General features: G+C 45.2%; 9 protein-coding genes across 9 annotated transcripts; 6 read left to right on the forward strand and 3 right to left on the reverse strand.

The window, feature by feature from the left end:
* Nucleotides 1-481: 481 nt before the first annotated feature.
* On the forward strand, nt 482-850 carry PPTG_02929 (hypothetical protein; the record flags this gene model as incomplete). The annotated part of the gene is made up of 1 exon (XM_008894265.1): nt 482-850. The coding sequence occupies one exon, from the start codon at nt 482-484 to the stop codon at nt 848-850; it is 369 nt and encodes a 122-aa protein (XP_008892513.1).
* A 368-nt stretch (nt 851-1,218) lies between these two features.
* Nucleotides 1,219-1,581, forward strand: PPTG_02930 (hypothetical protein; the record flags this gene model as incomplete). Its single annotated transcript, XM_008894266.1, has 1 exon — nt 1,219-1,581. One exon carries the CDS (start codon nt 1,219-1,221, stop codon nt 1,579-1,581), a length of 363 nt encoding a protein of 120 aa, XP_008892514.1.
* Nucleotides 1,582-3,143: 1,562 nt separating this feature from the next.
* Nucleotides 3,144-3,526, reverse strand: PPTG_20991 (hypothetical protein; the record flags this gene model as incomplete). The annotated part of the gene is made up of 2 exons (XM_008894424.1): nt 3,144-3,340; nt 3,520-3,526. The coding sequence occupies 2 exons, from the start codon at nt 3,524-3,526 to the stop codon at nt 3,144-3,146; spliced, it is 204 nt and encodes a 67-aa protein (XP_008892672.1).
* A 442-nt stretch (nt 3,527-3,968) lies between these two features.
* PPTG_20992 (hypothetical protein) lies at nt 3,969-4,082 on the forward strand (the record flags this gene model as incomplete). Its single annotated transcript, XM_008894425.1, has 1 exon — nt 3,969-4,082. One exon carries the CDS (start codon nt 3,969-3,971, stop codon nt 4,080-4,082), a length of 114 nt encoding a protein of 37 aa, XP_008892673.1.
* Nucleotides 4,083-4,781: 699 nt separating this feature from the next.
* Nucleotides 4,782-5,063, forward strand: PPTG_02931 (hypothetical protein; the record flags this gene model as incomplete). Its single annotated transcript, XM_008894267.1, has 1 exon — nt 4,782-5,063. The coding sequence occupies one exon, from the start codon at nt 4,782-4,784 to the stop codon at nt 5,061-5,063; it is 282 nt and encodes a 93-aa protein (XP_008892515.1).
* Nucleotides 5,064-9,321: 4,258 nt separating this feature from the next.
* On the forward strand, nt 9,322-9,891 carry PPTG_02932 (hypothetical protein; the record flags this gene model as incomplete). Its single annotated transcript, XM_008894268.1, has 2 exons — nt 9,322-9,357; nt 9,448-9,891. 2 exons carry the CDS (start codon nt 9,322-9,324, stop codon nt 9,889-9,891), a joined length of 480 nt encoding a protein of 159 aa, XP_008892516.1.
* A 1,513-nt stretch (nt 9,892-11,404) lies between these two features.
* Nucleotides 11,405-12,115, reverse strand: PPTG_02933 (hypothetical protein; the record flags this gene model as incomplete). The annotated part of the gene is made up of 2 exons (XM_008894269.1): nt 11,405-11,731; nt 11,828-12,115. 2 exons carry the CDS (start codon nt 12,113-12,115, stop codon nt 11,405-11,407), a joined length of 615 nt encoding a protein of 204 aa, XP_008892517.1.
* A 222-nt stretch (nt 12,116-12,337) lies between these two features.
* Nucleotides 12,338-12,685, forward strand: PPTG_20993 (hypothetical protein; the record flags this gene model as incomplete). The annotated part of the gene is made up of 2 exons (XM_008894426.1): nt 12,338-12,378; nt 12,424-12,685. The coding sequence occupies 2 exons, from the start codon at nt 12,338-12,340 to the stop codon at nt 12,683-12,685; spliced, it is 303 nt and encodes a 100-aa protein (XP_008892674.1).
* Nucleotides 12,686-15,922: 3,237 nt separating this feature from the next.
* On the reverse strand, nt 15,923-16,355 carry PPTG_20994 (hypothetical protein; the record flags this gene model as incomplete). Its single annotated transcript, XM_008894427.1, has 3 exons — nt 15,923-16,036; nt 16,089-16,162; nt 16,253-16,355. The coding sequence occupies 3 exons, from the start codon at nt 16,353-16,355 to the stop codon at nt 15,923-15,925; spliced, it is 291 nt and encodes a 96-aa protein (XP_008892675.1).
* Between the last annotated feature and the right edge of the window lie 66 nt (nt 16,356-16,421).

Below are 16,421 nucleotides of genomic sequence, written 5' to 3' on the forward strand. Positions count from 1 at the left end.
GTCTTCTGGGAGGGGAAGTCCTCCAACAAGTAGTTAACGAGGACGATCTTCTCACCGGGTGTCGATGACAAATGGCGTTGCCGCATCTGCGCAAAACAGCGCGTTCAGGCAGTCGGCAAGGACTACACGAACTTGGTGGACCATCTTCATCGTGCACACTCGAGCGTGACCATCAATTCTGCCTACCAATACATTATTCGGTATGGGACTGCAACCCCTGTTGTACCCACGCAAAGGGCACTCATGATTGGATCGAGTGGATCGTGATGGAGAACCACCCATCAAGCTTCTGTGAGAGCGAGAGAACGCGTAAAAACACGTCGCTGCCAATCACAAACGCGAAGGTCCTAAAGAAGTACATTACGCTGTAGTCGACGTCGTTCGTGCAGAGTTAAAGGACAAGGTGGCGGAGAAGCGTCACGGGTTGATTTTCGATGGCTGGTTGGAGAACGGATATCATTTCGTGGGGACGTTTGTCGTCATGCAGCCTGACGATCCATCCGACACAACCCAGCGTGAAATGTACTTGCTGTCGTTTAAGCCCCACAAGACACGCCACTTTGGCGCAGACGCCACCATCGATCTTTTAGATGACTTGCTTGACATGTACGCAATTGAAGCGTCTCAGTTATGCTTTCTAGTTGGTGATAACGCGAGCGTCAACGTTTCTATCGGCGAGAAGGTGAACGTTCCACTCGTGAGTTGCGCTAGCCACCATCTACACCTCGCCGCCGAGAAGCACCTCCAGCCGTACACTGAGCTGTTTGACAAGGTCTTGTTCGCGATGAAGTGTTTGAGGACGGATAAGCAACGTGCAGTTCTCCGCGAGGAGGATTTACTCATGCCGTAATGCCACCCGTTGGTCCAGCACATTTGCCATGATCAAACGTTTTTTTGGAGCTGGCACCACACCTCGACGACTCGGACGAATACTTGGCACCTCTCCTTTTGTCCGCAGAGGACAAAAACCGCCTACGCACCCTTCTGAAAGACCTTAAGAAATTTGAGTCAGTCAGCAAGAAACTACAACAAGAACAAGGGCTAACGCTTCGTCACGTGCGCGTGCTCTTCGACAAACTGCTTGCCGAGTTTCCGGATTCATGTGTGCGCCACCTCGCTTCAAATGCTCGCATTGTCGCCTTCCAAGCTTTCAGAACGGCGCCGTCAAGATTTTGAGCGGGCACGAACAAGATCTGACATCTGGTGAGCGAATTTGCTATGAAACCGTTCTTTGGCTACAACGAGACGCTGGAAGAGGAGTCGAGCGACGAGGAGCTGTCATTCGCGGATGAGGCACTTGTGGACATTGACGTGACTGCCGTGGAGTTGCCGTACGTGGGTGTCGAGTGGATTCCACCGACGTTTAATGACGTCAAGCGTTTATTCTCACAGGCTGGGTTGGTTTACTCGGATAGACGCCAATCCATGCTACCCGGAACGCTTGAAAACTTGCTCTTTTTGCAAAAGAATCGAGCTCTCTGGAATGAGGCGACCGTGGATTGTGCAGCAGCCAAGAACCCCAAAGAAGTGAAAGATTCGCGAAGCAGTCTCGCCCGACATGTAGTTACTTCGTGTTTCTGAGTATTTACGGGCTAGATGTAGTCTGCGTTGTCGAGAGGAACTGAACTCGCTGAAATGTGCTCACGAAAATTTCATATTATGCTTTTGTCCATAACAATGGTAAATGTACCCATATCCCTTGTCTAGGGCAAACTCCTGTTTCCATCTTAAAAAATGATATTGTTCCAAGCTCTGAGTAGAACCCACCGAGTCTGTTCTTGCCACATGTCAAGACCTTATTTCATACTTAAACGGGGCAGTATACGGAATTGTAAACGCTGGGCGATTTGGGGGCGGTTCATTCAAAGAACCTGAAAATTAGGCATCAAATGGCTGCTGGAATCGGTCCAATGTGTGCGAAAGACAGGTTTGACAGTCGAATATGGGTATTCCCAATAAATGTTGTAACACTTTTCGCTGTTTCGAACATTGATGCGACAGGATCATATATGGATATGAAGAGCGCAAGTTTGTTCAAATTTTTTTTTAACGTAAGTGAGATAATTGGTGGCTTTAGAAAATTCGATGGTTTATAAAAAAAAAAAAACTCGATGGTTGCCTTTTAAGGGCAACCATCGAGTTTTCTTACTAGCTAAAGCTATCATGTCATAGCAGAAATTACCGATAGGATATGATGTTAAACAGTCCGAGGGGATTGTACTGAGATAGGAAGCAACGAAGTGCTGTGTAGTACACCCCAATCTAAACAAATGTTCGCACCAGTATACCGATATCGTATCGGTGCCAAAACAGGCCTCCCGCAAAGCTTAATTGTACACCTTATCTTTGGCACTAATATACCAAATACGGGTCCTAACATGAAGTATTGCTGAACCTGTAATACTTTTGTATCCAGTAGTTATCAGGTAGCGCCAACGGGTAGAGCGACAGTCCTTAATCGCATTTATCGTGCAGTATGCCGGCGGTACCACTTTCAATTCACAGCGACAAGACTACTGTTATTACGAGGTAGTTTTTGCCAGAACGTTTACGTAGAAACGCTAGGATGATACCATCATGGCGTTTACCTGCGGTACAAGCAGTACGATGGTCTAGTATTCGAGTCGCATTCACCATACAGAGTACGACAGATTCGCCATTCCGCTAGCAGTGACATATTATAGATATAGATGTGATGACCAAAGATTTTGCTAATGAACCCTCATCCACTGGGATCCGAGGCCCCTCATTCTGTGGTCAATTGCCCAGACGACCCGCCGACTGGAGCACAACAGCACGGACGACACCGACACCAGAAACCGCCAGCACTTACCGACACCTGAGAGGCTCGTAAACTGCGGACTTCGCCATCAAGCACCAACGATTGGCGCAGCGGAGCTTGTGGCCAATTGCCGCACGCCGCGCCCCATGAGGAAAGCAGAATAGGAATAGGAGAACAACGCTTTCTGATAGACCCACTTGGCAATCTAATTGCAACGAGCAGAACGTCACACATCGAGATAGCAACTACTTGTGAGACCATCAAACCACTGTTATCGGAATTCATCTGTTTAAATGTCCTAAGCGAGCATTAATCACTATCAACTTCTTCCCTAGATCGTTATACTCGATGCTCTCGTCTTCTAGCTTGATTTGTTTGGCAAGCCCAGGTGGGCTTTTACGGTGCTGGACTCCGCCTTCGTGATTTTACCATCTTTGCGTGCAGCGTTAACCGCTTTCTTGGCTTCGATTTTCGACACTTTCAATAAACCGTCAGCAGCGTCCAGCTTCTTGATGATTTCGATGAGGCTCCCATATTTACTGCGCTCTTCATCAGCGGCTACCAAGTCGTCATCGTCTGGATCAACGACCCGAAGGAAATTTCTTCCGGGAGTCACTATTGATCAGAGCACCGGTCGCGAACTCGGGAGAGGCTTTTGACAAGAACCAAGGCTTGTCGGAATTCGTGAATGCTGCTGCGATTGAATAATGCGACTGTAAGTACAATGTAGAGCATACTGCCCATGATTATTGCGAGAGATTCTGCTGGAAGGAGGACAGAAACTAAGGAGCACCCAAGTAGAGAGCACCCAAACACAGATAGAGCGAACAGATGCATCGTAGCTGATGGGATGTGCTTCAAGATCTAAGGAAACGTTTAGTGTTATAAAGAAGACTTTCTTTCAAAGATAAAATTATTCGCCTCATCAATCGGTTGGCACAGAAAACATTATTCTGGAGCAGTACTTACAATAACCTCCTCCCCCAACTCAGAATGCTCAATGCCAATGCAAACCTCGTTGGCCCAAATACCCTAACGGATCAGACACTCCAGGCACAGGATTACAACACCGACCCTCCTCCTGAAGGTGTGCACACTTCAGAAGCTGCTGCCGAAGACGCCACCCACCAATGGACCTCGTCCAGACGCTTCCATGTATCCAGACTAAAGGTGGAGAGAAACAAGAATGGTGACATTCGAAGCAGGCTATACCCCTGTGACAGAAGCGGAAAACAAAAAAACCCTCGACATCTTCAAGAAGCGGATCGTGTTCGAACAATGCGTGGTTCGAAGCGAATGAATTGTTTTATGAGGAGCAAGATAGTAGCTGTTGATCAAAATAATGCCAAGGGGGCTTGAAAAATTGTACACACTCGAGATGGCAGCCGCATACACAACCATCCAGCCTCCTTAGATGTTCGTGTACGTTCTGGTCACCGACGCCGCAGTGCTCAACAGAGTATGAATCCAGAAATGGCTACTGTGAACGATTTGATATTTTTCAGACGGCAGCCGGCGTTTCCGTATCCAAAGTCTACGCTACCCTCTTGCTGTCCGACACCACCTCTCTTTTTATTCCCAAAGACATAGCAAATTGTAAAGACGCACGGCGCGGAGACATGTTGGCAACAGAGACCGCGATTGAAGGTCTTTTCCGGACGTTGTCGGAACATGGTTTCCACTACAAATTCGAGGTTGACCCAGAAATGCGACGAGTGAAGTATCTTTTGTGGGCACACCCTGATACTATGAACTTGCTCGACATTACATGGGAGCCGTTGTCATTTATTGCACATACAAAACCAACAAACATAACTGCCCCCCTGCAACATCATTATACTTTACCGGATTAAACAAGGCCCTCCTTCTCGCTCAGTGTTGGCTACCGGGTGAAGCGGAGCCCAACTACACATGGGCATTCAGCCAGCTGAAGTCGCTTCTCATTCAAAATGGCGTACCCATTCCTCGCTTGATCGCAACGGACAGAAACCTCGCATGCATGAATGCGAGTGATGCTGTATACCGCGGAGTTCCTAAGATCCTGTATCTCTGGAATGTCAAACGCAACGTTCTTTCACGTGTACAAGACGATCTCGGAACCATACGTCTATCGCTATCGGGGCCGAATGGCAAGATGAAACAGAACTCTGTGGAGACGGATGTCTTCATGGCAAAATACTACAAGGCCCTAGTATCGGAATCCGAATCTGAATTCAAAGAGCACTTCACTTCACTGCGAGAGCTGAGTAGCATTACCGCTGACTACCTTGATCGGACATAGAGGAAGTATAAAATCCGTATTGTCAACTTTTGGACTGACCGATTTCCTCATTTTGGTTGCCACGATACGTCAATCGTTGAAGGCACCCATGCGAAGATAAAGCGGTGGATCGAGATCTCAAGAGGGGACCTTCTAACCGTTTTCGTAAAGCTCCTTCCCTGGTGGATCGCGTCCGCTAAAGCCATCAGCCTTCAGTCCACACAAGATGCCACAACACCGCCTCACAGGCTTTAACACGATCCGTAATCTGCAGTGATCCGAGTTATATCAACATACGCATTGACGAGACGGACCAGCTCTGGAAAGCCGCTCGCAAGTTGGTCACTTCCGGTGGTGACAAAACCCCATGTTCAGGGGTCTTTCAGCGCACCCATGGAAGACCGTGTATTTACCAACTAACGGAAATTTACGAGTCCAATGAAGAGCAGAAGATCTTGTTTGACAAGCATTGGCGGATACTTTCAAATAACGCTCGGCTTAACAACCGTGTTTTGGAGCCAGCCAACTTGCAAACCAGGCACAGAAAACCCAGGCTACCAAACCAACACACGGCGTGTCACGGTGTAAGTAGCACACGCCGAGAACCATCGTGGTTTGAGAAAGACGACCGCTTACACAACGCAGCTCCACAATATTTTTCTTTTCAAGCGCTCCTCTAGGAAGATGATACCGATAGTACAACGTATCTTCCACCGCCATCATGGGGTTACGCAGGCTTTATATTCATTTCAATAGTGAAGCCTAATAATAATAAATATCCAGAGAACAAAAAAGCAAACATAATACCACCGGGGGGAATTGAACCCCCCTTCTTCCATTTCGGGAGCTTTTCCATTAAGCTATGGTAGTGCACTAAAAAAAATCAACAACATTTTTTGTTAATAAACATATCGCAGTAGCTCAAGAATAAAAAAAAAAGTGTCGCTTACCATTAATTGTCTGACGGGGAATTAACGGCATGCCGCGACAACCCTCTTAGGACAAAAGTTCCCACTCAATTTGCCCTTCGGCAGTCAATCAGACAATGAGGTAGAGGCTGGAAAAGCAAGATCGATTTTTCAACGTTTTCCAGAGTAAGTTTCCCGAATTTTTTTTGTCCGTCAATCGGAAAACAATTGATGGGGATTACCCTCTTATTGATAGAGATTGACTTAAAGATATTGCTTCGCATCTTATATTTCACTTCGACGTGTAGCATCTGTCTGTAGCTATCTGTCAGTAGCTGCTCTATCTATGTTTGGGAGCTCCCTACTTGGGCTCCTTAATTTCTCCCTCCCTCCCCCCCATCAAGCTCACCTCGATCGTGATGGATGCGGCTTACCTTCTCTCTGGCCATGCATATGACCACTCTCATCTTCAGCTGGATGACCTCTACGAGTGCCGAAAAAGCGAGCCTCACAGCAGCATTGTATTTACGTCGAATACCAAGCCTATCGACTCCAACAGCAACACGCATCATCTCAGAGGACGGAATGTAAAGGAAAATGAAGCAAGAATAATGCCACCTCTGTCAGGGTACGTAAGCTCTGCGAATCTTTCGAATAAAATTCCGGCACTGGTACCGATGAGCTAATCTATACCGCCGTGGTTGCCAAAGTGGGGAACACTTCTTATACTTCTGGCTTCCACTGGCTTGCTAACGACTGGGATGATTTCGAATCTCAAGAATGTGTTAGGAATCATCTAAATAGTGGGGGCGGAAGAGGACGACATCAATTGGGAGAACCTAGAAGTCTGGTGTTAGTCGTTTAATAAAATTTAGCTATGCCTTCAAGGGTTTGTTTGATGCACTTATGTGTATAATATCGTTGTGTCACGATGTTTCCAGCACTTTCTCGTAAAACACCATTTCATTTTAAACCAAAGTTATCTAGTAATATCCATCTAAGTTGCCACTCGCTGATATTCGGAGTGATTCGATTAAACAAGTGTAGTAGATGCAAAACACATATAAACACCAACAACACGCGAGCTGTTCGTGGTTGTCACCAAGAGCGGGAGTTCTATGCTATAATATCTACATGGCACTTTAGCATTGCTACGGCGTTTTCTACCTAAGTGTCGCTCAGAACGCTTTCTGAATGTCATCATTCAAACGTTTACGATTGCGTTCGCTTTTTACGTGCAAGAATAACCAATTCCGGGCATGTTAACGACGACGAAAATAAAGAGAATACTTACTTCGATGAAAAAAATGTTATGGTGCCGTCGAGTGACAAAATACTTCGGCGCTACAACTGTCCATGTAATGTCCAAATATTACGAATGTATTTGTTTTGGTCATTCGTGTTGTTCATGTTTAGTCCATGCATTGCCTAAGTCGTGTCGTATATATCCATGTATCGTGTTGCTCATGTTTGTACGTATATTTTACATAGCATTCTATTTTTTTTATATTTGTGCGATATTTTGTGAACAAATCAAGTTACAATAAAGAACATGGCCCCCTGGGGAGCAAACGGACTAAACGTCCACGTTCTACTCCGCTGCTACACTTACACTCATTCTAGTTAATAAAATATACGTGCCAATCATAAAGCTGATTCCATCCATTCAACAGATTCTTGGCTTGCCACGTATATCTATCTGTTTTGTTTTCTGATGACATCAGCTTAACACGAATACAGTAGCTACGACCAGCTGGTCAATAAAAACTAGCGTTTACATCATATTCGTTTCTATCAGCTGTTCAGCCCCATTCTGGTCCAGACAATGTCAGCGATACGATTTTAAAGATGGTAATGAAGATTGGAAAGTTTTGTTGTTGTTGTTGAGGATAGTGGAAACAATGAGAACGAATCTGGCTTCCCCACAAGACTTTATTTGGCACCCAACGAGCTCGAATTTGCGCGCAGGTCGTTTAATACTTAGATGCAGTGTATATATATATTCACAAGTTTATATTGATACAGACGCTTTTTGACAAGGTTATTGTAGTTGTGATAATATTGATTGTGAAGGTCTCGTCGCCGACAATTCATATTCAACATATACAGTCCGAGGCCTGTATTTTAAAGTGCTTGAGACCCTAGACGCACGACACCGAAGTTGCAGTGGTTATACCTCAGAGTGTTCAAAGGTCTCAAGTGCACTTGGAGCCGGAACTAGTTTTAACTGGAACTAGTCTATACTAATTCCCGCTTCATAATCTTATGAAATATCTGGTTCAGACTCCCATCGGTTGTGCATTTTTCTGCTGTCATACAGCACTAGTGTTTGGCCCGTAGTCCTGCGTCCTACAAAATTTTCACGTGGCGGTGCTCTGCGCGCTATTGTACTCCGCATATTTCATAATACCAAACTTTAGCACACAATAGATATTCTATGAAAACCAATATCGATAGCTAGATATATAGGGTTTTCTCGTCCGAAAATGAGGTCGGTTTTAGCTAATTCGCAGTAGTTTTAGCGCTGTGGGCTCTCAAAATAAAAGGATATCTGAAGTTCTAAATTGCTCGTCGGCTGATCTGGCCTCGTTATGCATAATATAAGAGCTATCATTGGTTGATAATGAGATTCGTATGGTTTTCATGAGAAAGACACAGTACGACTCGTGTCACATCGTGATGTGCAAATCAACAGCAAGATGAAATCGCGAATGAAAAGTATATATTTATAAAGGTGCATCTTTAGCAGTTAAAGCTTATCAGGCTTGATGTAGGCATCCTCGTTCTTCTGGACGTGGCGGTAAACCTTCAGCCACTCGTCATCGCACTCCTTCAGACCTTAAAGTACCTTCTTGAACACATCAGCGTCGCTTTATGGAGGCTATTCGGAACAGGCTTTAGGAATACAGCACCAAAATATTAGATGTTCAAGGTAATTGATATGTAACTGCTAAATATCAAATGCATAAAGTTCTACCTCAAAGTCGGTCTTCTGACTCGCGTTGTACACTGCAATTACGCGTGCTACCGTGTACGTTGAACAACCAAGGCACTCAGCAACAAGTTCCCTAATGCGCTTTCCGCTCAATAGCCCGTGTTCTTTCTGTAGGGCGAAAAAGGTGTAGCTCCTCACTATCATTTTATTCTCAGCACTAGTGAACTCATGTCGCTCGACGTGCATTTTTTTTCAAAATGAACGCATGATAAGGACAAACGCGAGGTTGGAGTCGATCAAGGAGACTCCATTGCTGGTCCTAATGTTTGTATACGATCAATATTCGCTGCATAATAACATTAAACCTGACCGGTTAAAATACCCGGTATCATGAATATGCAGAGTACAATACTGCAGAGTGACCGCATCATCCGCGATGATGATGGGAGTTTATGTCCCCGTCATCAACACGGTATTATGCAGTACTCTATCTAAACAACACAGTTCTCTCGGCGAGGATACTCCCTGTCAACGAAGCTCTTTGTCATTCTTCGTTTTTCAGCCATTAGCACACTCGCTTCTCCTCATTCTTGCTCGGATGAAATTCATCACTCTTCTATCCTTTGTGGCCACCGTCGTCGCTACCGCCAGTGCCGGCAATTTCGCCAATCTTCGCAAGCCCGAGTACGACCCCGAGTCACTCGACAGTAGCGACAGCGATGACTGCCCCCAGAAATGTTATGTGAAGAAGTACGACGGCGTTGTGCACGAGAAAAAGTGTTTGGAACGATTTGCGGAGTGCATGGACGACCCCAAGATCACCGTGTCATCGCTCATCGACATTTTCGTAAAGGTTGATAGCTTTGAGGCCACCTACACATTGGTTCGCAGTGGTGGTCGCAACGAGTTTATCCTGGAGAATGTGCTACTGCCCGAAGGCACGACCGTTAACGGGCATCCTATCACGACTGAGAAGGATTTCCGAGATTTCATCAACAAGGCTTAGATCTCTGCAAGAAGAGACTGGCAGCTCACGAAAAGACGGCAAGGAATGTTCCTCAGTAAAAAAAATTGAAGGAATTGAACATAAAACCATCTTCACGGTGTTTATTTTTGTTTTGTTTGGTAAATAGTGAAGCTCCACAGCTATTCGGTAATTCTTCTGCAAAGACAATCTAATTGGACTAGATTTCCTTTGGTAGAACTAAAGACTAGTAGGCACCATCTCGATCTTCGACAAGTACCCCTGTAGTTGACCAATGCAATCATCGAGAGCGTTACTAGTAGTACTACGTATTAATAGTATTATAGCTAACACAAAGAAGTCTGAGAGCACACAACACTATTAGTTTTTAACCCAAGATTGAAACGATCACAGTTAAGGGAGGATTCGGTGTTTCATTTCCCGAGAAGTAAAAGCTCGCGTATTATTCGCATAATTACACAAATTCATGGAGGGCGATTATATCTAGTGATACAGTATAGTGATGGTCACCAGCATCGATATCTGTGTTACTTTAACTAGATCGTCTGTGGGAATACCAGTTTTTATTGAGTTTTATTTATATATTGCTGTGTTTTTTGTGCTATCCGGGAAATGTTGCTCTGCGATTTTAGCTACAACCAGTATTGCTTCAGCGGTGGAGAGCAAACAGTACTTCACAATTGCTAACAGAGGTTGGACAAAAATATCAATAATAAACTATTGTAGATTATGTACTCGAAAACGCTACTGTCCAGGTTGTTTTTACAAAGCCAAGATGACCGTTGGTCAGGTTGTAACCTGGTCAATCAAAAGTCAGCTTAAAAGATAAAAACAAGAAACGAAAAATATCCCTCTACCCGCACCCTAGCCCACATCACTCACCAAAACGAGTGACAGCCGCCCGCTGTGCTCATCATTTCTGAATTTTCTGTCAACATATAACGCGCTGGTCACATTCAACAACGGTGCACTTTAACCCGCACTATGCAGGATTGTGGGACACGAGAGGTTGCTCACGTATCTCCTCTGAATGCCAACCAAGACAGGAACATGAGTGACGGCCATAGCGCTAATTAAATCTAAACACAATGGACGCCTTCCAAATATCACATAACTGCCCGATTTATTTGCAGCAGATATGTCAAGGCATAGGCGCGCATACCCCGACTCGGAGGCGTAGATTTCGTGCCAATAGATTTACCTACCCCTAAAGTTATGTCATGTAGCCATCTTAACAATTTATCTTGAAGTTTGTATTTTTTATGATGAGCTTCATTCCTGCGCATGTCACACTCACTCTAGTGACTTAACTTGAAGGCAATATATATATATATATATATATATATTTCGCCTCCTCAAAAGCTCACTCACTTTTAATTCTGCGGCCGAAATAGGCAAATACAGCAGCGGCAGAGGTTCGATGATTTCAAGTATGTTCGAGTGTTTGCTAATTATATGTGCGTCGTACAGGAGCGTGGTGAACCCAATCTACTCCGCAGTCCTCCGTAGGCGTCAGCGCATCGTCGACGATTCCTCAAGTGACTACGCCTCCCAACGTCATGTTTGCATACCATCTGGAAGAGAGCTCATCGTCCAGTACGGACGCTGGGTTTGTAGCATCACCGTGGGTGTCGTTGGGTTTGCAAAAGTGCGCGTTTACCGGGCACCCCACTTCCACCGCCGAGCACGCCACCTCTGTCTCCACCTCCAGGATCCCGCCAGTACCGCAGTCCGACCACGTCATCTCCAGTGCTTCTGGAAACGCCTCAACGATCGCTAGCACGAGTCGTGTGGCGAGTAATGTAGTAATAGCGGCGAAAGCGACGGAGTAGTTGTTGGTAAGCCGACCTGTGGTCATGAACTAGTTACAAACCACTGTTTAAACATCATTGCCCCTCAAATATTTCCATACCTGTTCAAGCTAGTAGCGTTCAGGAAGTTAACGTCGTTGTCATACGTATACAGCGCCATCCACGCTCAGCGACTTGGCGTGTCCAGGCACTGAGTGGTCAGGTAGTGCCTGGATCGCATTGCGATCTTCCATTTCTCCTCCACCAGCACCTCGTACACCTCGCGGAGAGCCGCGTCCAGCTGTTTGCCGTGCGCAACAAAGACCTCCATCATAGTGAGAGCGGCGTAGTCCGCCATCGTACTTCCACTTGTGTCCTGCGCGCTCAAATTCCGAAGTACTGACATTTAGAAGGTCATCGCCCTTGCACTGTACGGTGCAAAGTGACAAATACATTTCTAGCAGCTGTAAATTCCAATTCTAACTTCTAATTTGAGACAGTCATAATCGGACACGACTTACTGTTCAAAGTCATTTGCGGTGGAGACTTTTACCGATATGCCACCATATATCTTTTTAAAGCCCGTCATATCTGCTGCAGATTTGACACCCGAAAATACAATTTTGGAAGGCGTCCAATGGACGGCAATAGAAGCGGCATACGACATAGAGGCCAACATGGACGCCTACAAAGGCGACATCCCGGTCACCAATATGCAGTAACCTGAACGCCAACACGCAAGCAACCTGAACGTCACCAACAGTGACACGTCTCCGTTGTGGGAGCGGCGCTTCGACGCGGGAGGCTGCTTCGTCAGACCCAAAGACCTTTACATTGGTGGCAGTCTTAAAAGCAATTTGTGCTTCAACCTTGACGGCGAAATGGACAGCAACATCGACGCCAACGTGGAAGCCAATATGGACGTCAACATAGGATACAACATGGGCGACATGGACAAGCAACATGGACGCCCACGCCCACATGAAAGAACGATTTTTCAGCTGTTACTTACGAATTTTGTGTAATGATCTCTCCTCCTCTACCTTTCATGTTCATCACATACTTCTACTTCCAAGATAGCGCCTTTGTCTGCGTAGCGTCAACTTGCAATTACCCACGTTCCGTACCCAACTAATGCCAGCCCGACCGTCTTTGCCTGCGTCCATTTTACACTTCACCTTTGTGTGAAGTACACGTAACGCCGTCGGCAGCTATTCGTTCGCGTTTTGCAGCGTCAGGACCCGCAGCTGTCCTCTAGCGAGTCGTTGCTCAGCTCCAATATGCCCGTCTGCACAAATTTATAGTTTATAGTACCAAATAAGGAAGGTCGTTATCGGCGACTTGAACACAACTATCGCAATAATAGATGCTCATGATTAGCTAGATATCTTATGTGGATTAGCATTGTAGAATCACACGCCTTTGGAGCTAGGCCTCCCAACGTTTAAGCGAGAGTATAAGACGATGCAAACGAAGCTTCATGTTGATGTGCGCAGATGAATAGAAATCTAAAAGTGAAATCAATTGAGTTAAAGATACTAGTCCTGCTTGTTTCATCCTACAGTGGCATTTCCCCTAGTACCTCCTTGCTGGCATAACTCTTCGCGTACAGTAGTTGAGTACCCTGGAACAGGGAGATGTTTTACAACAGCGAGATGTACACAAAACCCTCGCATCTGTGTACATAATTACCCATGCAAATCCCAGCCAGTATGCAAACTACAATCAGTATGGTCCAATGAGGTCGCAGGATTTTCCCACACTTCAACTAGAGAGCCACATCCCACGCGTGCGTACAGCGTGCAAAGGCAGGAATCCAGTCGAGTAGACAGCTAAGTGCAACCACACGTTTTGCTGTTAAACGTTAGTTCAACCATAATAAGCCTTTTGCGACTCTCTGCCTTTAATATATATTAAACAAGTCTAGGTCATTTATTCTTATAGGACAAACCCTAAACCCTTTTCCCAGTATAACGGTACTCGTTTTAAAATGTATCTTGTAACAAAGCATTATAAATGCTATAATGATATAATCAGTTACAAGAATAATACATTATTAAAGTTGATCTAGGTGATTACATATCGCACTAGATATATTTGTTTTGCACCAGATCATTTGAACGCTTGTAAAAAGACGAAAAATCATCTTTTGGAAACTATTTCCAACATGTCTTTGCACAGAACCCTAAATGGGCGAAATATGCGCCCTTGTACCCCGAATGGTTTAATAGATACGTTATCATTAGGGTTACCGGCCTTGCTCAACAATTGGCCGCCACGTGTTGCTCTGACCCACAAGAACTAGCGTTATGTTGCAAGCAATGGCTTCAAAACTGCACAATTTGTAAGGTCAGAATGGGCGAATCACCCAACTGCGATACGTTGCTGCATACTACTGTCGTATAGGCTTCCCGTTCGAGGCTAACTCTGATACAGACATAACCGAGTTACTATAGAAGCCGTCGTCTGAAGTCCAGTTCCACCAAGAGCTGAATTGTTTCTTAGCAAACGCCTATGTATTCTCAAGAAAATTTTCTTTACACTCCTGGCCTGCCTCCACGCCAACCTCAACCTACTCCATCCGTTATCATTAACAAGCAAGGCAACACCACTGCGGCGTTCCCCTCAGCTCCTGTACATGCTTATGCCGAATCTCTCCCCGAACGTATTGAAGAATCAAGTAAATTGTTTGTAATGACACGAGCACATAAATCGATGGAAATGTATATAATAACGGCGTTTGTGATAGGAATCAGATCACAAATAATAGCACCTTTTGATTGGCTAACAATGTTTTTTTTGTTATGGCTACGTGGTATTTACTATATAGTATTTTTTTTACGATACTGGCAGAGTTTGTTGTAGAGCGTACCACACGACAACCTCTGGTGTACAGTTCGATAACATCATCGCGAAAGAAGTATGAAAAACTTTGTAATCCGCGGGAATTTCTAACACTGACACACTAGTCAATCCAGAAGGAAATAGTTGAGCTTCTTTTGCAAGCTGCTCCAAATGCTCCATCACTATTCTAATCCGAGTATGTCTCATTTGATGCTGCGGCAAAATATCGCATTGTTTGTTGAGCAACCTGTAAGGACGGATTCCAACATCTTTATCTCCAAAGAACCACAAATTCCATAGTAGTTTTGCGTTTACTCGCACAGGAAATTCCCAGTCTTTGGGAACATTATTGCAAATTTGGCCGTCGTTCCATGACCATGTTTGCCAGTTGTGCTGTCCGTTTGTGGTAGTAGGCTCTGCGGTAGTGCGTGGTATTTGGATGTCTAGGAGTGCGCGAGGGCTTCGTTGTTGCGCTTGGAGCGTGCCATTTCCAGTTGTTGAAGTCTTAAAAGTCGTATAAAAAAAGCGTGATTATTTTGTTATCACAAGTGCCATAAATCTAGCACATTAAGTATGCACAATACTGAAGCCAAGTAAAACCCTTTAGATTCGCATTAGATTTCAGGCATTTATGATATTCAGGGTATCATACTCCCCTACCAGCACATCATGATAATATCACAAGTGCAGGAGATGTAAAATTTTAGTTTATAATAACGATGTGCATCACGAGCACACGAGTAGAGCTGAACCTCCAAAGACGCTGTGTTTGCATATGCGGAAATCGCAGCTGCGAGATAACTTAAAGGTATCGACGCCATGAGTGATCATATAGATGTGCTACTGAAGGCCGAGCAAGTGGTAGCCGAGGAAAAGGCGATGTAAGCTAAATGGCGCCTTCAGAATGCTTTGAGGAGGCTCCGGATGTCTCTAAGCGGCTTGGTAGATACACTACGCTGGCTCAATAGAGCTATGCTAAACATCTATTCTCTTTAAATGGATTGCAGAGACTACCAAATGACATTCAAGCAACATACTAAAACCGAGAAGAGGTTAATATTTTTGCTTGATCCCATAGCAGCAGTTGTAACGGTACTTGGGGTTGTTATTATCCAACTTAGGACTAGCTCTGCGGCGAAGCAAATTGGCTATCAGTAATCAGTCAAAATTCGCGAGGTAGGTTACACTTGTCGGATGTCAGCACTACAAATTGGAGTTAATGGCAACGATGGACAAAGTATGTGAGACGATCCTGCTCCTCTTCAAGAAGCAAATGGTGGGAAAGAATATTGAGCTTGCCTGGATTTCACTTCTAGACCCACGATTTCACAAAATGAAGCTTTTCAACCCGGACAAAGTTCAGCTTGCCAGAGAGTGTCTACGTGACGTAATTTGGTGGTAGAACCCGAGATCAGATATCACACACGACGACTTTTGAAAACTGTGCCGCGACGCTGTGGCACGACAAGCTCCAGTAGATGACACGGATTGTATGTGGGACGATGGTATAGGCTCGGGCGACGAAGGAAATACTGTATACACAAGTCTGGATCCTACACTTGAGACACTGCACACGACATGCACAAGGTAGTTTGCAGCAGGCCTCGGAAAATACAGTAAACTACGGAACTGGAGGAAATGAACAGCAGTAGTAATAACTGCAATAGCAAACAACAACAATAATAAATGACTGGGACAATATTAGTATATTGCAGTCGCGGCTGTGTGTTCTAGCACCATCTACTCACCTTGCTCGATGAGCGACGCAGCGTTCCACATCTCCCGGTTAACGCGCAAAAAGGCGATCGTCTCGAAGTTCGCGGGCAGCATACAGCTGCGGTGCGGGGTCATGATAAGCTTGCACGACGAGAACAGCCGCTCGACCGTATTCGACGTGGGCGGCACCAGCTTCGCCAG

The sequence above is a fragment of the Phytophthora parasitica genome, assembly GCF_000247585.1.
Source record: "Phytophthora parasitica INRA-310 unplaced genomic scaffold supercont2.2, whole genome shotgun sequence".
In the NCBI taxonomy this organism is placed as follows: domain Eukaryota; phylum Oomycota; class Peronosporomycetes; order Peronosporales; family Peronosporaceae; genus Phytophthora; species Phytophthora nicotianae.